The sequence below is a fragment of the Tasmannia lanceolata genome, unplaced genomic scaffold (assembly GCF_043159265.1).
Source record: "Tasmannia lanceolata isolate RefF3 unplaced genomic scaffold, GAP_Taslan_0.1 ptg000019l, whole genome shotgun sequence".
NCBI classification, from domain to species: Eukaryota; Viridiplantae; Streptophyta; class Magnoliopsida; order Canellales; family Winteraceae; genus Tasmannia; species Tasmannia lanceolata.
Window position 1 is genome coordinate 6,826,868 of NW_027518696.1, and position 25,051 is coordinate 6,851,918.

Below are 25,051 nucleotides of genomic sequence, written 5' to 3' on the forward strand. Positions count from 1 at the left end.
CTTTATAGGGCAAAACACGGACTTAGACGAGAATGCAGCCAAGGTAAAAAGGGAGTATACTTCGAGGAGACCATGATGACAAGGGGGAGTATTGAAATTATGCCCAAAGCCTTATTATTGATACCTCAAAATGGGTGCTACACTTGTGTCTGACTCTACCAAACACTATAATCAGAATAAACAGAGTATTAGAACTTGTAATATTAACCAGTATCTTCATTGTTAACTTACCAACTTCTCCAAAAGCTTAAGCTGATGGAGAAAGGCGTTATTTATCTTTTATACTTTAACACTCCCCCGCACGTGTGGCCCACTTGGCAAAAGCGTGGCACATGTGATCCCACTTTGGGCCGACCATCGCATGTGGATTTTTTGCTATCCGGGAGGTTTGAATTCGAGACCTTTGGCTCTGATACCATGTTAACTTACCAACTTCTCCAAAAGCTTAAGCTGATGGAGAAAGGCGTTATTTATCTTTTATACTTTAACATTCATAATTATAAAATTTTAAGTTTTAATATTAATCCGTATCTAATTATAAATTTTAAATTCTTGGCTAATGATTTAGTCCACTTCAACAAATTTATAACCATCAACAACCTTTTAACACATAATTAAAATCAAACATTTTAAGCTTATTTAACACGAGAAAAAATAAAGAATTACAAAAACCTAGAAAAGTAAAGGATAAATACAAAACCTACATGGTTCAACATGGCATATTAACTTTGATCAATGGCCTTGTGCTCACTTCTAAGAAATCAAATCCCATTGTGATCTTTCAATATGTTATCAAAATTCTTCTATTATTTTTACACAAACCCAAACTAATAAACAATAACTAAATGAAGCTGAACTTAGCCCACCGCGATCATATGAATGGCTGGTTCCCGTACATGTTTAGTATCAATAATATTCCGACAATTCAAGGAAAACATTAGCCAGGAGGTAAACCACTTAACAAGAAGCCAAAACTCCTTCTACTAGTAATCAATACCAATAGTAATCCTGAAAAAAGTTGGGTTTTGACAATAGGGAGTACTTTCTGATTTACGTAACTCGTATAAAGAACAGTCAGAAAAGCTGCCATTGATCAATGAACAGTAAACCTGGGATTAAGAACGCAAACCTCAAGTTTGAAACACCTCGATTGCTCCGCCGCAAGCTGACCTCTCACGGATTGAAGCTCCTGTCAAGTCCACCAGATAACGACGTTAGGATATTTGATAGATAAATAGTGACCATTTTGTCATGTATTTGCCTTTGATTGAAAATGGAAATCACATGACTCATGGTCGAAATATGATGATTGTCCCTAAAACTGGAACGTGATTAGCCCCAGTGATAAGTTTAACTTTTTGCATCATAGGGGTAGCCCCAGGGATAAGTTTAGCCCCAGGGGTCATGTATTTGCCTTTGATTGAAAATGGAAATCACATGACTCATATTCGAAATATGATGATTGTCCCTAAAACTGGAACGTGATTAGCCCCAGGGATAGGACAAGTCAGACACTGGCTTCTGGATTAATTAACTGCAGTGTTTATAGCCTCTTCAATCCAAACTCCAAAGCCTCAACTTCAAGTCCCACATCTAGAAGATGCAGAAGTTAAGACCCAGCACAATAACTAACGGAACTAATTTTATGGTAGTTAATATAAGGAAAAAGGGCAGATATATGCATTACTGAGTACTGACATAATAATCTCAAAATCTCTTCAAAAAAGAATATCCTTGAGAGTTAACAAAGGAAACAATTTATCTTGAGTAAATAATTAGGTACACAAAAATAATAGGTATCCAAGAAATGCCTGATTTATATACTAAAGAATTTAACTTATCAGATGCTTTAAATTTAGTAATTTATTTAGCAATGAAAAAAATTTAGTTAGCAACAGAAATATAAACTTGGCTTGAGTTACAATAAAAGGTTTTCATGAAAAACAAAAATTTACTTGTCATGGAATTTTTGCAATTTTTTTACTGGAGAGTAATGCTCTAGAAACTTGTCAAGGGAATTTCAAAAAAAAAAAAAAAAGAAGAAGAAAGACTTCCACAAAAAAGGAACATAAAATTTGCAAGAGAACATATCGAAACTTCACATGGGAAAAGAAACTGTATCTCAGTGTGAATTGCAAAAAAAAAGGAGTACGAAAAGAAAGTTACGACTTTACAAATAAAGCCTGATGATTGGTTATCAATTGCTGTCAGTACATGTGTATATGGTAAAAATTATCTATTTTCCCAGTGTGCTTATGGATGCAGCAACAGGCGGGGCATTAGAAATCATCAAGAACTCTTTTTTTTTTTTTAAATATTGATGCTACAGGGTATTTTCTATGGGAAATTTCAAAAGCAAAAAATTTGAAACTTTGCTCAAAAGAGTTGTTCTTGAAAAAAGAAATAAATATTAATAAGACAGTCTCCCTAATTAAAAATTAGAAAGAAAAATGAAAGTCTAAAGAAAATATTTCAACAAAAACACCGAGAACTTGCCCAGAAATTTATTGCAGAATATTTGCACGGAAAAGAAAAATGATAATGAATTCCCCAATTGATTGCCGTTAGATGGGAAGCGCAAAGATGAAGCACTTGGCCAAGAATTTCCATGGCGAATTTTCTAAGGAAAATGTAACTCATCTCAAGATCTGCACTTCAGAAATTTCAGTCTCGTAAACATGTTAATGAAAAATCTTTTTTATAAGATGAGAACTTAGCTGGTGGTAACGCCTTACAACAATAAGGCCCTTGTGGTGGAGGTACCATCCTTGATATTTGATCCAACAGCAGCTTCTCAAAAAGTGAGCTGCTGTTGGATCAAATATCAAGGGTGGCACCTCTACCGTATTGTTGTAAGGCCTTACACCATATAAAAACTCTGATAAGATAATACTGCAGGGATAATTTCTTGGTCAGAGAATTGACACAAATTTCTGGGATGGTTAATGACTTGTTAAGTTCCATTTTTAGAATTTTTTTTACACAAAAATGGACTATTGATGTGATTTTGAGATCCATTTAGTGAAAATAATGTATTTAGCTATTCATAAAGTCTCATTTGTTTGTATTTAGTTAACAAAGAGATTCCTTATCTGTAGGTACCTTGGCTATAACTATTTTACATAACACTTTCCTGCTCTTCAAATAACCCAAAAATACTTAGGACACTTGCCTTCGTAAGATCTGTATTTCGTGTCTCAGCCTCAGATAATTCTTGCTTCAGCTGGAGGGACTGCAACTGCTCCTTGGTGAGTGCTGCTTCCAATTCTTCTTTTTCTGCTTTTAGGGTTGCTATATGCCGTTCACCAGTTTCCTCGCTTTTGATGTTCTGCAAAAGAGATTCCTTAGATTTGAGTATAGAAGTAGCAAATCTGAATTCAAAATAAAAAAAATGATTCACTCAAATCCAATCAAACCTGATCCACCAGAGATTTGCATTTAACAACATTAATTCTAGTATATTCATAAATTTGAAAATGACAAGAGAGCAGAAGGCTTCCTCTACATGTACGCTTGTTAATTGTGTTTGTATTTATGCATTTACAAAGGTATGGATGTGTGGATACGTTTGTGTATTGTGTATTTGTGTGCACATGAAAGTTTACATACTTGTAGGCCAGTTCTTTGCTTATCTGATTTAAACATACACTTAATCCATAACTTATATCTGTATCTGTTTGGATGTATCTGTCATGCATTCATATTTAATGTAGGTGTTCATGCATTCGAATTTAATGCAGGTGTTCCTGCATGTATCTGAATATATAACCATGTTTTTCCCACAGTACCCGGAAACTCCTTGGGCAGGTGTGAAACTTGTTTCCCCTTAAACGCATCTCGGAAAGGTGGGAAACTTATATGAAACACATGAGAAACAAATGGAAAGCCTGTAGAAAATGTATGTGAAACGTGTGGGAAATATGTGTGAAACTTATAAAAATCATTTTAGAAAAAAACACAAAAAAATTGTGGAATAGATATCAAAAAGGAAAGTAACAACGTATACCATAATAAAAACAAAAAGTAAGAAATATCCAAATAGAAATTTGAACTTTAACAAAATTTAAATCTATAAAACCATATATTTCATGTTTTCCTTGTGTTTCACATGCGTTTTCTATGGTGTTTCCTAAGATGTTTCTCGTACGATTTTTTATTGTTTTCCCTTTCCTCGTTTCCCCTCTATTTTTTTTCTTGCGTTTCCAGTTTCTGTTTCCCATTCGCTTCCCGGCAACTAGTTTTTCCTCATTTTCTTCCAGTATTTCTTGCACATGATTTCGTAATCAACAATTATCATTAGTCAAGAAGCTGAAAATACATTTTGTCACGTCAACATTACCACGGCCTCTGAGTCATTGTCCACAACAATTTCCCTTATTTTTCCATCTTGAACTGTATCAAACTCAGACTCCATATCTCTCATTGCATTTGTTGTGGGGTGAAAGTCAGCAACACTAGTGGGCACAGGTCTCTCCATCATCTTTGATTGTAAGGTTGATTTGTGGCTCGGTTTGAGAACATGAACCTGGTCACCAAAGAACAAAATTTAAGGTGAAGTATTTGCTGTTATAAGATATGATCAAGAAAAGAAGCACAATTTAGCCACTAACCTCATTGCTGTAGCGCCCATTATATCCCCCGAAAGATACAAGAATATCTTCACCATTATAGGAGCTCACAACCAAACTCAAGCCCTGCAATAAGAAAAGTTCTTAACATTAGCAGCCAATAACAAATAACTGTTTCACTACTAATTGCATCGACAAAATAAAATCTGGGAATTCTGGAAAACCTTATTGCAAAAGCAAGGGAAGTTTATCATCGGAGAATGCAAGGGTAGTATTGGATTTTATCACAAAATCAAGAATTTGAGTCCATGTTATTTTAAGTCAAAAGAAACAGTGACATTTTGGGAAAATGGAAGATGCTCCAGCTCATCAAGAATAATGGATAGTGGCCAGAAGTTGGGTTGCAATAAGTAAGAAAGACAACTGAGTAATTGTGCAGTCAAAACATTTTCTAAAGCAAAATTTCCCATATAGTGGACCACTGAAATCATAGAATATACTATGTATTTGTGCTTCATTTAATCCATCCCATGCTTATCATTTTTTGATTTCTTTCTATTAGGTAAGCTATGGTAAAGGGAATTCAAACCAGAAACTTTCAGGTCTTAAACCTGAAGAGTAGCCTTAGAACTTAACAAGCACATTAAAACCCCCAACTGTAAAGAGTTGGTTGGCTAGTTTGCAGTATGGTTACAAAAAATGCATGCATAAGCTTTTTCTTCTGCAGAAAATTGATTAAAAATGCATCTGAAGCTTGTTAAAGATTGTTATCACCACCATCTTCCTGTTTCTCGCTTACATAAATATGAATACGAGCATTACCATAAATAATGTTTATGCACTTTTAAGTTACAACAAACTGCAATTCAGCTTGCTAGTTTTGCTATGTAATTTCTAATTAACTCAAAACAACATGCCAATAAAATATCTAAGGGACATAGTTGTGTGATTCTATGAATCCAGCTCTTGCAATAACTAGCGAATTTCTAGAAATAGAATATACCTCACTAGCAACAGGCACTCGTCCTTGGACAGTGGTTACCACCGACCATACCAGAGTGGACATGTTGAGAACAACAGTTTCAGAGACCCCTGCAAAGATGAATGAAATACACCAATGAAACGGATGAAAAGTAACACAGTATTTCCAGAAGAAACCTCATGTTATCTGGTGAAGGGATTTAAAAATCCTGTACTTCTATATACTGCAGGACAACCGTAAGGAAATATATACACGGAATTCACATTAAGGGGAGGAGATCCTCCATCAAGATCCTCGTGCCCAAAAATATCATTTGTTTCTCTACCCTTGATATTCAAAATATGACATAAATACCATTAATATATTAAGCATTAAAAAACATTAAATGGGACTATTTGAAACTGACGAAAACATATAAATGGATCTCTTACTGGGTACAAAAGGCAGTGGCACCATTCATATTGTGGTGTGATGATTCCCGTGTAGAAAAACACTTTGTTCTATAACTGCCCTTCACCTTTAAATGGTTCTATCAACAGAGAGAACATGCAGTTGGTATCTCCTAAGGACGAGTTTTGCATGACATTTCAATCATGAGGAATCAGGGCATTTATTTTGGTTTAATAAAGTTGAAGAACTTATTTAAAGGTCATTAGGAAAATCAAATGTATATTTTGTATTTATTCCAATAAAAAACATAAGTGCATCAGGGTACTAAAGTGTGTATTTGTGTTTATTCCATGAAGACCGAAGTCAAAGCTGAAAACGAAACCGAAATTCAAAACCTTACCCAGAAGAAATTTGAATTTCATAAAAGAAACATCAACTTTTCAATAAAAAATAAAAAAAAACAATCGTAACAGACATGCACACCAGGTTTTCATATAATTATGGATGGTTGCTGCACTTAATGAGAAACAAGTTCACCGGAGGCAAAGATTTGTGTTATCTATAGATGAGACACAAGACTTGCAACAATCTTCTTGTCCATAGAGAGTGGTCGCTCATAAAAAAAATCTCCTACAGATGTTTGTGTCCGATGAGTATGTTGTTAGTAAGTATGTCAAACATGAGGTTATCCAGGAAATTATTTTGACACTATTGGATACTTCTCTTGGGTCCAATTTTTATTGGATACTTCTCTTGGGTCCAATTATAGAATGATTCTGAGTATCAATGAGCCTTTGGCGAGAGTGCCTATAAGGTCATGCATAAGGCCAAGCTTCATAGTCCCATTTATCTGGCGGGTTACTTCTTTAACCAATCATCATTTTTTGGCCCCGCCTTCTCTAAGCGTAGAGAGATTACCAAAGGATTTTAATGTCGTTGCTAGATTGGAATCAGACAACAACACACTATGTAATCAATGGTAAAGTTGAGTATCAATAACCAGACAATGACACAATATCAGATCAGTGCTCAAGTTGAGGAGTATCGATCAACATCAGGTGACTTTGGTATCACTATGGCAATTCGCAACTGGAAAAAGCTAAGTTCAGAAACAGTAATTTGTATTCTTTACACTTTGATTTGATTTGAAATTTAAATGAGGCATTGCCAACTAAGTCAATGTTATATTTGTAGTTGCATGGTCAAGGTTTGATAATGATTGTCTCAAAGTGCAAATCATTGCAGTTCTAATCTTACTCAATACTGTAGTGCAACAGGATGCGAAAGTAACTAGAGTAATTTCAAACACCTGCTTCGAGAAGAGGGATTCTGATCGTAATTATGCTAATCAAGAGCCAATTTGGTAGATGTTTTATCCCGTAAAATGTGTCTATTTGTTGAATTTATTTGATGTAAAGGATATTTCTAAATGTTTTTAACTTTTTTAAAAAAAATCCAAATTTTGTAGCATATATTGATCGATGGAGCACTGAAATGGCACCAAAACGTTCGAATCCAGGAGAAAAACAGAACGGTCACTGGAACAGAATTGATAACTAAGATGTGTAGATTTCATTATTTAACTTGGACCTCTGGAAAATAACAAAGCATGAATTAACACAAGAATCTTTGACAACTTATAAGTAGCTAATAAACACTGAACAAAGATGTAAGCACATTTTACAAGTTGCGAGTATTGAGAAGTTGATGTATTAGGCTAGCAAATTGTGAACATATTTGGAAAACTAAAGCTTCAAAAAACATACCGCTCTTGTTGTCACCTCCTCCCACAATAAACCAATTTTCTCCTACTGTTACACTGGCATGCCCAGCTCGTGAGGATGGAATATCCCCCTGTTGTGTAGGTCTTGACCATTCCATCTGCAACAAAAGTCATATCCACTAAAAGAGTTAAAGATTATATCTCCTTAGTTACAATTAAACAAATATTTGGAGAGGAAAGTTGCAATCTTACACTCTGTAAGTCAAGAACATGCAGATCATTAAAGCATGTCGCATGTGACCCCCCACCAAAGATCAAAAGGTAACGCTCTGCATGCACTGCAGCAGCATGGTCAGACCTCGGAGACGGAGGAACCCCCCTACAAAATAATTGAGGAACAAAAGACTCAAATGCTGGCCACAATAAAATCTTGAGAGAAAAACTACTAAGGTTTTCTTATTTTTACAAAGGGTGATGATATTTTCACCCCCCTGCATTACGCTTGCGCCCCCCTTGTAATGTGATTTGACGTAAAAAAGCGTTAAAGTTGCCCACTTTTCAGGTCAAATCACATTATAAGGGGAGCGCATGCGTAATGCAAGGGTAGTGAAAATATCATCTCCCTATACAAATTATCTTATGCGAGAAAAATCAATAAAGCCAGCTAAATTTTGATATTCTACACTAGAAATAAAAAACCAGCAAAGAGGACAATAGACTAGGGTTTTGGAACCACTGTTAAAAAGAAACTTTCCAATTATCAGAAATATGTATAAACAATTGTTCACAAACCAGGTAGGAGAATTTTCATCAAGAAGACAAGAGAGAGAGAGAGAGAGAGAGAGAGAGAGAGAGAGAGAGAGAGAGAGAGAGAGCCACTTACACAGCATCAATTTCATCCCAGGTCATGGTTTCCAGGTCGAGAATGTGCAAATCATTCAGAAGAGATCTTTTCGCATCTTCACCAGCAAATATTACTAAACTCGTTCCAACGAGCGTCACCGATTGACCTCCACGTGAGACCTACAAGCCAAAATCAAATTTAATAACAAATAACATCCTTAACCAAGAGAATGCTTGGAGGAAAAACAACAGATGATCCAAACAGGGCTCTTGTATGGCCAAGATACATGTAGTGCATTGAGCCAGTAGAGTAAATTTTAAAATAATAAGCTCAACCTTCAAAGAAAGTAAAAAAAAAGTATCTATTGCATTTTGAAAATGTTTGGTATCAGAAATAAAAGGAATTTAATGAAATTTAAGAACACGGACTATCTCACAATTTAAAAATACAAGGACACTGGAATATAATAATATATTTAAATTTCCAATTGTAGTCTGTCCACAATCTCTAGCGAAATGATGTTTTCATTGTATGCACCATCAATAATGAGGTTACATAGTTTTCCTCTCAAGGTACACCGTATTTGGAAGATGTTAGATTTTTGTGATTTTTGAAGGTGATAAGAGTGTAATTTGAATCAATAAACACTCTTCACTTCGATCTTTGGTAAAGAATCATCTCGCCTACGATCCATGTGTAGGGAATAATCTACATGCAATTTATCAGGGAATTCAGGCATTCTTACATTTATTTGAGAGTCAATTTTGTTCTTGCACTCAAACAAATCGATTCTTACCATAATTTCATTCTTGATCTCGATCATCACGATCTCAACCTCAAACTACTCATGTCATCCATCATTCAGCTCCATGTTAATGTTATCTTCATTCCTCAGTTTCCTTCAACATGGTAAATCCGGTGAGCCTATCTCAACTATGAGACACCCTTTGGAGAATTTGCTCCAATCGATCAATCCTTTCATGTGATCATGATTTAAATTTCCACCAAAACCGACACAAACAACTGAAATGTTTTTGTTTCCATCTCCACCAAAATGTATACCGAAATCGAAATGCATGCCGAAACCGAAATTGTAAGTGTATCAGTGGAATAGAGACAAATTTGACCATAACAAGATCAACGAAGGCTAAAATACAAAACCCAAAAAGGATACTCGTAAGTCGTAATCATTCATTAACCTCCTGAAAACTACACAAAACTTAATACTTGTAGGCCGAAAACACCTTAAAACCTTAATTTAATCTTAACCATTGGTATATGATAAATAAAAATCATTATAAGTTATCATAACTAAGTTCGCCGATTTTCATGATAAACGGACCTTTGTAGGGCCAACTATTGGCGCTAGCATGATTTCACTCCCCTTCGACTACTTTTGGATCTCAATCGACACACTTCTTCTCTCGAATCATTTACTGAATAATGGGCTTGTTCATGAACTTAGTTTACACCATATAGTAACTTCAAAGTTGTTGATTTCCTTAGTACCTGAATGCTTACTCATCATAAGTCTTCCAATCCTGATAAACTACGGGTATAACTAAGGGGGATGTTTGATATTTTTAGGGAGAAACAATATAACTATCTGGATGATTTCCTTAACAAGAAATGAATATTACCGGTGCCTTCCCATATGTCTTCATGTTTGACCAGGTACAAGTTTGCAGATCAAATTCCTTCACTGTCAAGAGAAATTAACAAATCAGCACAAGTAAAAAGATTAATTGGGATGATAATAAATGAAAAGAAAGTAGGAACAAATAAGTAAAAAGATTTAAACCTATGACACTCTCAGAAGGATCTTTTGTATGGCCAGCAATAGAAAGAAGCTTGTTTCCCCATGATACCTGCAAAAGAAGAGCTTATCAAATAACCTCATATGAAAATAGAGACGGATGTAATACAAACATGGATACTCAACTTATTTAATGTGTCAGCAGCATAACTAACATTGTTCCAAAAATTCCATACCAAAAGAAGAAAAGATTATTTGCATGCATACCAAAGAATGACCGGCACAAGGAGCCAAAGGCACTGGGGATGATGATTCCAAAGACTCCGTGGCTGCCTTCAACTCTACCTTGGACCAAGTCAAACTTTTCAAATCCAGAACCTACAACATTTCAAAAGGATAAATGATTTCTGATTAGCCACTTATGCTCAAAAAATCTGATTAGCCAGTTAGGGTAAAAAAAAGTGAAGGAACAAAAATGGAAATCAGGAATCTTATTATGAATTTAAAATAATGCATTTACTCAAAAAAAAAAAAAAAAAACTGATCTTTTTCATATGGTATATGAAATTTTTGAAAAGGATTGGAGACAGAGACTACACTTCCAGTTTATCATATACTTTCTAGATTCTCATAAACCGATGTGATTTAGCCTAGGATTAATATTTATCTAGGAAAAGTCTATTTGATTTCATTTAAACACTTAATTTTAGAATTATTTTATATTTGATTGGGCCTAGATGGGAGAAGTCCACATCACCGCCCACAGCCCACTAACTTTGCCCCTCTACCCATGGCCCACTACCTATTATCCTAAACCCACTTAAAATCGTATGGACCACATAGCCCCTAACTCAAGCTCAAAACTCACTTGAAAACCTTAAAACCCAATTGGCTCTCCCCATGGCCCACCACTTACACTCCACAACGCAACCCTTCATAAAACCCAGTACCCATCTCCTTTACCCTAATCTTTTACACAAATAGAACCCCCCTTGTCTCTCCATAGGAGAGCTGCCCCCATCTCCCCTTCTTTCCCCATTTCTTTGCCCCCCCCACCCACTTACACTCCACAACGCAACCCTTTATAAAACCCAGTACCCATCTCCTTCACCCAATCTTTTACACAAATAGAACCCCCCTTGTCTCTCCCATAGGAGAGCTGCCCCCATCTCCCCTTCTTTCCCCATTTCTTTGCCCCCCCGCGGCCTCCCTCCCTCAGCCACGGCTGTGAGCTGCCACCTCCCTTTCCCTCTCTTCCATCTTGACTACCACCTATTGATTGGACGACCAAGGCAAGAGGCCCGGCAAACCACTCTCAGATATGGTTCCCCTCTTTTCTATTCTCCTTCTACCCCTCTATATTTCCCCCTCCTTTGATCCCCTTTCACTTTCTTTTCCTCCCTGAATTTCTATAACATTTCCCCCCATTTTTTATACGTTCTTTCCCTAACCGATCCCATAACCCTTGCTATCATTACCACGCTGCCCCACTCTAGGTGACATCTCCTTACCCACCTTTAGGTATTGATTTGAGACATTTATTTAGATTTTATTTTTAGATCTGTTATTTATGTTACATATTTTTGAGATCTGAATTCTTTTCTTAGTTTGATTTTCTTTCATGGATTTGATGTATGGAGCAATGCTAAGGTTGATTAAATTCTTATTGATGAATGAAATCCATAAATTCTGTACTTCTGAAAGACTATATTCTGATATTTAGTTTGATTGGGAATGTTTGCTGCCTTATTGGATTAGTAACCTGCTAAGTCATTGTTTGGTGATCGATCATAGATCACTTCAGTCACTAAAAACGGGCCACGCAGCCCATATGAATCAATAACTTTTTCTCCAGCAAGCAAGAATCATGAGGAAAATGCCTACCCTAGCCTCTAAGTCAGCATACCTGAAGATCACTAAGGTAACGGCCATTGTGGTTTCCGCCAAAAATATACATTTTATCTTGAACTAATGCGGCTCCATGCTGCAGATATTGAGAAGATCCAACATAAAAGTATGTTAGAAATAATTAAGTATTCTCAATTGACGAATATATCAACCCAACTGGTAGAAGTCATAGGATGGTACCGAATATCGAGCTTTAGGACGTTGGCCAGATACTGAAGGTGCAACCCATTGATCATAGACTCCCACTGAACCAAGGCCGTCCAGGACAACATCTTTATCCTGGGTTTCTAGTAGACTGTCAATTTCTGTAGAAATAGTTTTAGGCTCTGGGAAAGAGTTTCCATTTGGAATGACTGACTCCGGTTTTGGATTCTGCAACAAACCAAAAACAGTGACAGGAAATCCTTGGATATACAGAATAAAAATGAAAAATGTTAAAGTCATGCAATAAAATCTGTAGAATCAAAGAAATTATCTTCAGCATTAACAAGGTTACATCGCAGCTAACTTAAAAAAGAACGCTTGAGTAAGTTGGGATTTACATTTCTTGGCAATAATATTCACATAGATGGGATGGGTATAACAATGTGCATGCATGGGGATGTGTGTGTATACAAATATGAGTGCATGAATACTAGGGCTCTCAGAATAAATAACATGTCTGCAAAACACAGCTAAAAAAATGTACATGAAAACCTCCAACACCACCACCCTCACATGTTCACACTAATGTACAAACGATGCAGTTGGACGGAAACAAGCGTATTGATGCAGTTGCATCAAATATACATATGTACACTCAAAGAAAGAAGGAAAAGAAAGCAGAATATACAAATGCCATTTAATTCATTATTAGGTAACTTGTACATGCAAGGCCCCTATGGACTCAAATTTAACCAACCCAATGAGGATCGTAAGTCTTTTTCCAGCTGCATAGCATTAATACCTGTATCAAAGCCAAAGAAACCAAGTAACGTCTGAGCCCACGAGCCTCTAACTCATATTGGAGAGGCTGCCTAGATTTCCAGCACCAAAAGCTACGAAATCGCAAGCATGTCTCTGAAAATACCTAACTGCACACCCTGGCTGACCCATCTACACAATGTTTAACCTTTCCTACGAGGGACTGTTGTGATGACCGATTGGCCTAAGAGCTGATTTAAGGTGGCTGATTGGATGAGCGAGTTTAGACGGTGGAGCAAGGTTATGTGACGATCCATGAGTTTTTAGAACTATTCTTAAAACTGTGGACAGATCAAGAAAGGGGCCTGGTATATGGGTTTTCCTGAATTTTATAGGACACTATTGGATGGTCAGCTGAATAGGGATTTGATTTATGGTTTTTGGTAGCGAACTCAGGGATAGAACTGCGGGTAGGTGTGTGAGGCTGAGGGAAAAGGATTTAGAACTGTTTCTTGGATTTGTGGACAGATAAGAACAGGTTCAAGAAAGGAATCTAGGTGGGGCTGTCGGTTGTGCAAAAATTAGGAAATGGGTTGGGAACAAATGCGTGAACAATGGTGGTGTGGTGGTCAGTTGGGTTGCAGGAGATGGTGGGCTGTTTTCTGAGCAGCAAACACAGGCTAAAGTTTAGGAAATCAAGAACTGAAATAAAGAAATTAAAGAAGATAGGGAGGAAGAGAACCTAGAATCGCTCTAGGGTTCCTAGGAATCGCTCTTGGGGCTGAAGTATCAAGCTCGAAGAGCAAGCAAGGATATCATAACTATCAAAAGGGGGCAGCTTTACACATATAGAACCTTGGACCAAGACCAAATTGGAATTTTGACAACTTTAACATGAACTCTTATTTACTCGAGACATGGACTCTTAATCACCTAAGGCTCGAACTCTTAAACTAAATTCCACAGAGCAATAGGACTCTAATAAGAATAAGAACAGTTCAAAGATAGGCTCTGCTTTTATGATGAATTCACTCAAGTAACTTGATTTTATAACAAAAAGACTAAAGTACCCACATTAGTTGAAAGGACTCAAATAACATTGCAACACTAAATAATGGGCCTTATCTTCCTAGTTAAGCCATCCATGATTCTCGTGAAGGACGGTTGTCATCAAGTGGTTTTCAATTGTACCTAGAAGCTCTGCTCCCAAGGTAGTCGTGTTCTCATCTCATGGATAGGAGCTCTTTTCTTGGGGTTGTTGTTCCATATCCAACCAGATGGTCTCTGTGGAAAAAAAGAAACCACTGCATCTTCAACGAGGCTTACTGCTAATTTAGCAGGTCGAATCCTATGGAAATCAAGTGTTTGTTGGTGAGTTGGGCTCTTGTGAAGGTAGTCCTTTGTAATCATTAGCTTTAGAAGCAGAGTATGCTGCTCATCATATACCCTTTTATCTATGTGTTCTTCTTGGTCTTTCTAGAAGATAGGCGGGAGCATGAACTCTCTCTCTCTCTCTCTCTCTCTCTCTCTCTCTCTCTCTCTGTGTCTCTCTCTTTCTCTCTCTCTCTCTCCCTTTTTACTAGTATCATTAATGAGTAGGGTTTTAAATTTCGGCCGAAATGAAAAATTTTCAGTTTCAGCCAATGCCGAAACAAAATTTACATAAAATCAGGTTTTTACAAGATTTCAGCAAAATTTCCTATGATTTGTGGACACGGCAGTTTTTGGCAATTGACCCGTGTCGACACGGACACGTGTACGGACACATGTCGACACGGGTTTCAACATGCCCAAATTTCCTATTTCGATAAGCAACACATCCAATAAAATAAAGACTGTGTTATGATGGGTTTTTTTTTAATCTTGCAAGAGTGTATTTATTACCTGCACATTATCAGACACAGACAGAGGTGACTGCAGAAAGGTTGAGCTGGCTGCCTTACAGTGTAAGCTTTTACTTTTAGCCTCTTATTCTTATCTTTCATTTATTATTACTTGGAAGCTACTCCATTGTTTGTCTAACAATCTCTTATTTTTTCCAGCTGCAGGTCATCTGTCAAGTTGTCAACATCAAATCCTGTAAAAGTAATTTTTATATTTTAAGCACATAAAATAGGGGAAACTTGAAATTACAACCCACTTTTCAACCGTACCCTTAGAAGCACGAAGCGGGTGCGGGGGCGGAGAAGCGTGGGGTCTAGAAGAGTCTAAGTTTGGGAGTGCCATGGGAGCTTGTATGTAATATTTTCTTTATATATCTTTCAAAATTCAAGTACATAAAAAAATAATAGTTTTTAACCATTTTCATATGTATCTTTCAAAATTTAAGTAATCTAAAAGCTAATTTCTAATCGTCTTCACCGTCTTCATTTGTGTGCACTCGTTCCTCGTGCCTTCTGAAGATGCACAAGCCTTTGTGCTTGCTCTAATGAAGTACTTTGAAGAGTTTGAGGAGTTTGATGCAAGGAAGTTGTTGATGGTGGGACTTATAAAGTAATAGAAGCAAGCTGAGAGCGTCATTAGAGCGATTCCTGTCTCTCTGGGGTCGCGCTCCCTGGAAGCTCCTTCCTAAGGAGTGCCGAATCGAGGTTCCGAGATGAGAGCGGCACCCCGAGAGAAGATTCCTGCTTCTAAGACCGTACCTTTAGGAAATTTGAACAAAGGTAAGTGAGTGCCTACTTTAAATACACGTGTTCTGTCTACTGATTTTGGCACTACCTTATTGTACTAATTGCACAAAGCCTGCTTGTCTTCTCCTTTTTAATTGACACTACAACTGATATGCTTGTTTTAATTGCACAAAATCTGCCTGTTTTAAATGTTTAAATTCACAATTTTTATATTGCCATCGATTTTTACTGTGTGTATATATGTATCCGTGTCCCCATTTCTAGCCGTGTCCCCGTGTCTACTTTTTGGGAGGTTGCAGTGTCCGTGTCTACACGTGACACCCGTGTCCGTGTCCGCAGATCATAGGAAATTTCGTTTTTACTTTCTTTACAAAATTTACCCCGAAATTTTAGGATTTCCACAGAAATCGCTGAAATTTCCACCGTAATTTTAGACATTTCGGTGAAAATTTACGAAAAACAAAATAATTATCAATTTTTTTATGAGTTCGACCGAAATTTCCACCGAAGTGGCTGAAACCGAAATTTAAAATCTTGTTAATAAGATTAGCAACCTAATCATAGGTAGAAACATTCATTGCTTAGCTAACTGGTGACATTAAGCGAGTCTCCTTCCACAATGATATTTTAGAGGTCCCTATGATCTACCAACCTGATCCCTTGAAGTATAGCAGCTACTTCCGCTTCTATAGCGTCTTTAATCCCAATGAGACCCGAGAAAGCCCATGTGACAACGCCTTTGTCATCCTAAGGAGACCCTCCACTCCTGTTAGACCTGAGTTTCCAAAAATAGAGTCATCAAAATTTAGATTGACCTGACCAGGACTAGGGGGTCTACCTTGGAGCTGGAGTGTTCTTCGGAACTCTATCTTCCAGTCCACCCTTCCATTAGACCTCACAAAAGAGTCTTTTGACACTATGATCACTTCTGTATGTGACGGCAAATAAGTCATGGAACAGCACTTTCAAAGGCACCTTGTCACACCAAGGATCATGCCAAAATTAAACCTGATCTCCTTTTGAAACCCAATACCCAATTCCCCATTAAAATATTTCTTCTAATTTCATTATGTCCCTCCTAATAGTAACCCCTCTGTGCTTATAAGAATCCAAGGAACACCATCCAATGAAACTCGCCCCGCATTTCCCTTCTATCACCTAGTGCCACATAGAGTTTCTTTCTTCCTCCCCAAATCACCACAACCACTCTCCCAATAGATCATTGTCATGTATTTGAGATTGTGCAGACATATGCCCCCAGCAGTCTTATACGTTTGTAAACATCTTCCCACTTGATCAAATGGAATTTCCTCATCTCTCTTCCGAGTCAGCCCACAGGAAATTGCACTGGAGTGTTCAATGTGGCTGTTATCCCAATAGAGCAATGAAATAATGATAAATAATAAATGGAAAGATTAAAGAGAACCACTATCCTCCCTCCAAGAGACAAAAGACCTCTCTTCCATGAAGATAATCTTTCTTGCACTTTTTCAATTATTGAATCCCAAATGCTCTTCTTAGGCCTTCCATTGCAAAGAGGGTAAGGACTCTAGCTTACCTTGCACCCGTGAACTGCAGCAAAAGAATTCAATTCTTCTTCATTTACGTTTACCCCCATCAACGACAAGTTGGTTCTCCGGCCCGTTACTATCTCATAGCACTGGAGAATAGCATTTCAATTCCTGATTTTATCACTCTATGTGCCGCTAAATAGCAGGTTATCATCGGCGTATTGGAGGTGGGTGAGCTCCACTACCGGACTCCCTAAATTGAAACCCGCTATTCTCCTACTCTTAACCAACAATTTGCTAACAGAATCAACCACAATGGCGAACAAGAACGGAGATAAAGGATAGCCCTGACAGAGACCCCTCGAATAAGCAAAAAAATAAACATGAGAGTTATCAATCAAAATAGAGAACCAGGCTGAAGTTAAGCACCTTCTGATCCACCCTTTCCGTCTATCACCAAAACCCATTCTCCTCAAAACATAATCTGCATAAGCTTATTCCACTCTGTCGTATGCTTTCTTCATGTCCAGCTTACAGATAACTCCTTTGCCCCGACATATATTCAACAGCCTCATTTGCGATCAAAACGCTGTCCAAGATTTGTCTCCCCTATATGAACATGCTTTGGCTCCATTCATATGTCTGATGTTTGGGTTCGACCGAAATGTGTCGGTTTCTGTGTGGGCCGACACCGAAAATACATCAATTCGGTGTCGGTCCAGATTTCGACCGAAATTTCTGAAATATCAGCCAAAATTTCATCCAAAATAATTTTATTTTACAAAAATTCCATTTTTTTTCCAAAATTTAGCCAGAAATTTATTTGCAAAATGCCGAAATTGGTTTTTTTACTGAAACCAAAATTTCAATCCTTGTGGTGCCCTTGATGTTGGGTGGACTAAGATGAACATCGATGGTAGCGGCAAGCTCCTTAACAATAGCGCTAGTGCGATCCATTCAGCTACTATTGAGGGAGTCCTTTTTTTACTCTAATTCTCAAGTTGTTATATCCTTTACAAACCCTTGCGAAAACTGTGATGTTGCGGAGGCAAAAGTTTGCATGAAATAGAAAGAAGTCAGACGGATTCTTCAAATCAGTATTTCTAAGCTATGAATTGAAGGAAATTCACTCAATACAAGGTGGCTTTGATCCCCTGTGGAGAATCAGACATTTTTTTAGAGAGAATATTGACAATTGTTTTTAAATGGTGTGATTTTATTGATTAGAAAAATAAAAATTTGAGGGAGATGGAGTGTTTATTCGCCTGTATTCATTAGATTAGGCAACGTTGCCGCTCATCGTCTAGTGAATTACAGTGTTTCCATTTCTTGCTTTTTGGTGACCCAGTGCGGTATGCTTCAACTCAACTCAACTCAACTAAGCCTTTGTCCCAAACTAGTTGGGGTCGGCTAATGAATCCTTTAGAAAAATTTCATGAAGAAGGAGAAAGGATCTACCTTGCTCAAATTAACTAAGTCTAATCCTGACACTAATTGGGTTTGTCTACATCGATCATTTTTTTCCATTCTATCCTATCAAAGGTCATGTTCTCTGTTATATTCCTAGCCCTCAAGTCTTTCCTCAATGTTCCTACCTAAGTTGTTTTCAGTCTGCCCCGACCTCTTTTTACTCCATCAACTTGGCACGAATCACTTCTTCTCACTGGAGCATCCAAAGGCCTACGTTGGATATGCCCAAACCATCTTAAGCGGTGCTCTCTCATCTTCTCCTCAATTGGTGTCACCCCCACCTTTTTACAGATGTCTTCATTTTTAATTCGATCTAACCTTGTGTGGCCGCAGATCCATCTAAGCATTCACATCTTTGCTACACTCATCTTATGCACATGCTGGTTCTTGGTGGCCCAACATTCTGAGCCGTACAACATGGCCGGCCTCACAACTGTCTTATAAAACTTTCCCTTCAACTTGGTAGGTATTTTACGATAACACAGAACTCCTAAAGCATGCTTCCACTTCAACTTCAACTAACCTGCTCTTATTCAGTGGTCAACATCCCCTTCAATCTCTCTGTCCTTATGTAGGATTGAACCAAGATAGCAAATTATAACCCTCTTAGGTACCTCCTGTCCATTCATTTTTACTACATCCTCACCCTGCCTCCTTACATTACTAAAGTTGCACTCCATATACTCTGTTTTGGTCCTGCTCAGTCTAAAACCTTAGGATTCCAAAGTAGTTCTCCATAACTCTTAACTTATCATTAACTCCTGCTTTAGTTTCGTCAATAAATACTATCATCTGCAAATAACATAAACCACGACACCTCGTCCTGGAAATCCTCCGTAGTTCTGACACTAGTTACTGCTCCATCGTACATATCCTTAATCATATCAACATATTTAGTAAGCACTTTTTTCCTTTCAAATACCCACCACATAGCACTCTTGGGAACCCTATCATATGCTTTCTCCAAGTCAATGAAAACCATGTGAAGGTCCTTTTTATTTTCTCTAAATCTCTCAATTAACCGCCTAATCAAGAAGACAGCTTCCATAGTTGATCGTTCGGGCATGAAGCCAAACTGATTCTCTGACACCTTAGTCTCTCTTCTTAGTCTATACTCAATTACCCTCTCCCAAAGCTTCATGGTGTGACTCATTAGCTTAATTCCTCAGTAATTTGTGCAACTCTGGATACCCCCTTTATTCTTATAAATAGGTACTAATATACTCTTCCTCCACTCATCAGGCATCTTTTTAGTCTTCAAAATATTGTTAAATAATCTAGTTAACCAAACCAAACCCACATCACCAGTGCGGTATGCTTGAATTGTAGTTTTTTTTTTTCCTTTGGTTCCTTTTTCTTATTTTTGGTCCTCTTGTCATTTGATGGGGTAGCGTCATTGGTCCCCATTTTGTAGTTTGGGTTTCTACTCTCTTGTGTTATCTTTTTAATTCACACATCTGAAAAATCCCACAATTTATAGTACATATCATACAATTTGGATAAATTACTTTGGGCTAGCAAAGAGTCACAAGAATTGCAATAGCACCATAACATTTTGTGATAAGACATTATACTAATACATGGAAAAAATCTTGAATGAGGTGAGAAACGAAGTCCAAGTTTAATTAACTTTTATAACTCACATTCATTTCCACATCTACAACGGGCTCCACAATAAATTCGGGTACCCTTGAATACCAAGCTGGATCTTCTTCCTATTGGAAAAAATGAAACAGACATAACTGATTAAAGTTAACAACATAAGCTGAACCATTCAGATTGTAAGTAGGTGCACCTCCAAGATTTTCACAAAGAGACGCATTGCTTCAGTAGAAGCCATGTTTCCAAGTCCATTCCAACTGCAGGAACACGAAACATCCTTTAGAGAAAGTGGGCCCAGAGAACAAACTAATAATATTGAATGTTAGAAGCAAGTGAAAATAATTGGTGAAATCTTTGATGGCAAGTTAGAGACAAAGTTTCAGAACAAAAGATATAGAATTCAGCTTAATGAAGGAAAAGAAAATCATACATAGAAAGGAAACAAAATTATGAAGCTTAAACAGGTTGGAGTGGTAAGTAAGCAAATATGTTGTTTACGGCTACTTGGAGAAGTAGCCAAAATTCCACAAAAGAATTTACATTGGAGAAAAAAGTAATAGAATAAAACCTCATGTTATTTTCAAATTCTCCCACAGTTACTTTAGTTTCATGTGATATTAATTGTCTAAAACTATACCGATTTGAATTAAAAAAAAAAAATTACAAAAGAAATCATCGGGCAGAGGTTGCCCAATGACCGGATTAAATATATTTACACCTTTTTGCAAGCCTATTTGTGAGATCATTTTCACTTCGAGGAATGTGCTTGAAGGAAAATTATTTATCTCTGCATTTGTCCCCACTTTCATCAATGAAAGAAGCCAGTCTCCATGGGCCTTGACTTTCTTTTTTCACCCAAGCGATAACATGATCAGAATCCCTTTCCACTTCAAACTTCCCATTTGCTCATCTCCTAACAAATTCTCTCACTTCAACTTCATTAGAGCCAGTTTCGCCTATAAGACCCGAGTAGGATCTTAAAATATCACTATTTTGAATTGCAGATAGTACCTCCAATCAATGCCAGTCCAAGATTGTCAAGTGAACAACCGAAAAAGTTTAATTTCAAACTATCCACAACAGGAGACTTCCATCTAGTGTGAATGGTTTGTCTTGAGCCGAAAGTTCACAAATATTCCTTCCAGCCTCCAATCAGCTCAGTAAAAGATATGCCCCAACATTCTTTTTTGGAAATGGCCCACCCGACAATTATATGGTTGATTTTCAAAACAATCATGGGGTTAGGAGATTTTTTTCGTGAAAAAATCTGCCATTCCTCTCATTTCAGCTTTTCCAAATTATGGCGAAAGTAACAGAATTCCAAATGACAGATTCCAACTTGCAATAATTCCTTTAGCGATCTAGGAAGGACCCAATAACCCATCTGAATATTCTTTGTCATATCCAGTTGCTGATCTTGAAATGAATAAGGCGATCTCAACATGGCATATCGGACACCTGTTTGTGAGTTTGAATCTCTTCTTCTTGAGACAGAAGAGTGTTTAACATCGAAAGGCATGCAGACCAAACAAAAGCAATGATAAGAGGCAGAGCAGGTGGACTCCATAGCTTTCCCAAAAAGGCTGTGAAGATCGAGTGGCATTGTTGTTATATTGTACAAGTACTTAACCGAGTAGATATCCTTAGGATCCGGGGCCCAAACAAATTTACCTTCTTCCACGTGTGATACAACGGATCGTTCCAAAGAAAAAATAGGTTGGTGATACAATTTCCTTCAAGTTCCTACAGAAATCCCAACCCCACAACTTCTCTCATGACACTGTGACACATTCACTTTTTTTTCCCTAATCTTTTGAGTGTCAAAAACTTGAACACCCAACCTTTTTCCCACTCTAAACCAAACCCATCCCAAAACTTCTCCCAAATTTGACTCACAGATCTCCATCCTCCCGAGCCTCAACCTCTGCCTAATTTCTTAGCTTCCCCCATCCCCACTCTCTCTCATCCCCATATTTGCCAACAAACGATTTTCTTCAAAAACCTTCTTTCTCATTATTGAACTTCTACAACCATTTACCAAGTGTGTGCATTTTCCCTTATAACTTTCTTATCTTTGCAAACTACATCCCACTAGGCTAGATAATTGATGTTTTCCCTGACCCTGAAGTTCCTTTGAATTCTTTCAATTCTTTTTGCCACCTTACGAATTTTAAAGAGGAACACAAAGTAAGTTGGAAGGCAATAGCCACTTATCTCATCCCTCATATTAATGAAGTAAAAAAATTACATGATCATGGATTCATGAGATAGCGGGCGAACCTTGGCGCAACGGTAAGGTTGCTCCATTGTGACCTGGTGGTCACGGGTTCGAGTCACGGAAACAGCCTCTCTGCGAAGCAGGGGGTTGAGGCTGCGTACATCTAGCCCTCCCCAGACCCCACAATGGAGGGAGCCTCATGCACTGGGCCGCCCCCCTTTTTTATGGATTCATGAGATGTTGTCATGATTATACGGCTGTTTAGTAGGGTTGAAAGATAAACCAATAGATTTTCTAGTTTTAACAAACTAAAAAATTAAAATAAATTCTCCTACGTATTTAGGCATGTGTGCACCGCATCAAGCAATCAGAGGCTACTGCACATCATGCGTGCCTAACAATGATGAGTGGCAGATCTTTCAAAAAAAAAAAAACAGCAACAACGATGATGATGAGAGGCAGACGCTGGTGTCCTAATTGGAGAAGGGTCAATTGGAGTATGGTGAGCAGGGATATATGAATGGAAGCGAACACTGCAGTGGAGATGAATCGATCAAACTTTTGATATTATCTCATGAAAAGCACATCCTAACTGATTTTGTGTCAACCGGGATTGCAAGATGGATAATATTATACATACATATATATGGGAATATCTTAATGCTTTTGTTGATAGAACAGCCATAGTATAAGAATATCTGAATGCTTTTGTTAGTATAGAACAGCCATTGCTGTTCTGATAACAAAACCATTCAGATTTTCCTAGAAATAACTGTTCTTGCGCATTTCAGAATGTTTGCAGTAACAACAAATGTTCTATATTGACAAAAGCATTCAGATATTCTTAGGCTATGGCTGTCTATTACCAAAAGCATTCAGATTTTCCTAGAAATAACTATTCTTGCACATTTCAGAATGTTTGCAGTGACAACAATTGAAATACAAAGCAGTCCATTTATGTGGCAGCTAAATCAAGGTGACCATTTTTTTTTTTTGATAATGTAAATCAAGGTAACCATTAATGAATAAAAGCATAAAAGAGCAACAAAGTGATACTTTGACCTTTTATCTTGGGAACTCACTGACACGGGATCAAGTGATATATACCTGAATTCTTACATCCATATTGTTTTATTTCAAATCTGAAATGAAATATCAAGACCTTGATGCAAGGAATGGAACTAAAGGGGGGGAATGGTCAACTTTGAGGATTTAGGGCTGGAGAGAAGATTTTTATGGGGATGATCTGAAAATAGAAAAAGGCATTCCGTTAGTGAAATGGGAAGAAGCAGGAAAACCGAGGCAGGGGGCTGGGGATCAGAAAGATTAAAGTGGTTAACCAATCACTATAGCGTAAGTGGCTTTAGAGATTTGGTGAGGAAGTGCAGTCGCTTTGGGCTAAAATTATAGACAGCAAATATGTATCACTAGCGGGTCACTAGGAATTGGACGATCGATTCAGTAAGCTGGGACGTTCAGTGTGTGGAGAGATATTTTAGTGTGAGGAAGTGCAGTCGCTTTGGGCTAAAATTATAGATTGCAAATATGTATCACTAGCGGGTCACTGGGAATCGGACGATCGATTCAACAAGCTGGGACGTTCAGAGTGTGGAGAGATATTTTAATGTTTTCGGAAATGTTTCGCAAGAGTACTAGATTTAGTGCCCATGTGGGGGACCGTGTGAGCTTTTGGCATGATAAGTGGTGTTCGGATAGTCTTTCGAAAGTCTTATTCCTGGAATTGTTTGTGGTTTCCTCTTCAAAGTTGGCTTTGGTCAAAGATTGTTTTGAGAGGAGGGAGGATTGGGTGGTGTTGATCCCGGCCTTCAAACGTAATTTCTTCGATAGAGAAGCTCAAGAGGTAGCCAGGTTATTTGATCTATCAGAGAGGTCTTATCTAAAGCGTGATGGCTCTGATATAAGGGTATGGATCTGGAATTCCTCGAGAGTTTTCTCTGCTAAATCTTTCTACTCACACCTCATGGCTTGTCCTGTGGCTCCTAATATTGCTAGGGTGTGGTCGATCCATGCCCCTCCTCGTGCTACTATGTTTGGGTGGGCGGCCATTCGAGATCACATTCAAATGATGGACTTCCTGCGGAAGCGGAAGATGGGGTGTGTCGATCATTGTTGTTTGTGCATTCAAGATGGAGAATCTGTGAATCATATTTTCATCCATTGCAAGTTGGATCGAGAGATTTAGAGTGGTCTCTTGGAAAGATTCAGTATTTCTTAGGTTTTCTCTAAGAATCTCATGGAAGTTTTGGAAGGTTGGTTTTTGGTTCCTTAGTGCAGCAAAGACAAGATTTTGGTGGAATATTTCTTTTCTCGCGGTTATTTGGGTGGTGTGGAAAGAGAGAAATGACAGTATCTTCAGGGGAAGAGCCAAGCATGTTTCTTATTTACTTACTAGGGTGTTGGCATTGACGATCTTTTGGGCCAAGTCTCTTCCTAGTTTTCAGTTCGTTTATGCCTATGATCTATGGCAAGGTTGGCGCAAGGTTGTTTCAGCACAGAGAGAAGAAATCAGATTGTCTAGGCTTGGG

At 37.7% G+C, this 25,051-nt stretch overlaps 1 protein-coding gene across 2 annotated transcripts in view; it reads right to left on the reverse strand.

Moving 5' to 3' along the window:
• ACBP4 (acyl-CoA binding protein 4) overlaps positions 1-25,051 on the reverse strand; it is a 29,264-nt gene that overhangs the window by 987 nt on the left and 3,226 nt on the right. For both annotated transcript variants that reach the window (XR_013236788.1, XM_077361940.1), the window contains exons 3-17: positions 20,481-20,544; positions 20,329-20,400; positions 12,352-12,543; positions 12,170-12,247; positions 10,531-10,641; positions 10,309-10,375; positions 10,148-10,209; positions 8,547-8,686; positions 7,916-8,042; positions 7,707-7,821; positions 5,572-5,660; positions 4,611-4,694; positions 4,340-4,525; positions 3,173-3,328; positions 1,130-1,189 (exon numbers count right to left, since the gene is read on the reverse strand). Coding sequence is in view for 1 of the 2 variants with exons in the window: in XM_077361940.1 (XP_077218055.1) it covers positions 1,130-1,189; positions 3,173-3,328; positions 4,340-4,525; positions 4,611-4,694; positions 5,572-5,660; positions 7,707-7,821; positions 7,916-8,042; positions 8,547-8,686; positions 10,148-10,209; positions 10,309-10,375; positions 10,531-10,641; positions 12,170-12,247; positions 12,352-12,543; positions 20,329-20,400; positions 20,481-20,544 (1,603 nt within the window). In the remaining variant the exon portion in view is untranslated. The remainder of the gene's footprint in view (positions 1-1,129; positions 1,190-3,172; positions 3,329-4,339; positions 4,526-4,610; positions 4,695-5,571; positions 5,661-7,706; positions 7,822-7,915; positions 8,043-8,546; positions 8,687-10,147; positions 10,210-10,308; positions 10,376-10,530; positions 10,642-12,169; positions 12,248-12,351; positions 12,544-20,328; positions 20,401-20,480; positions 20,545-25,051) is intronic.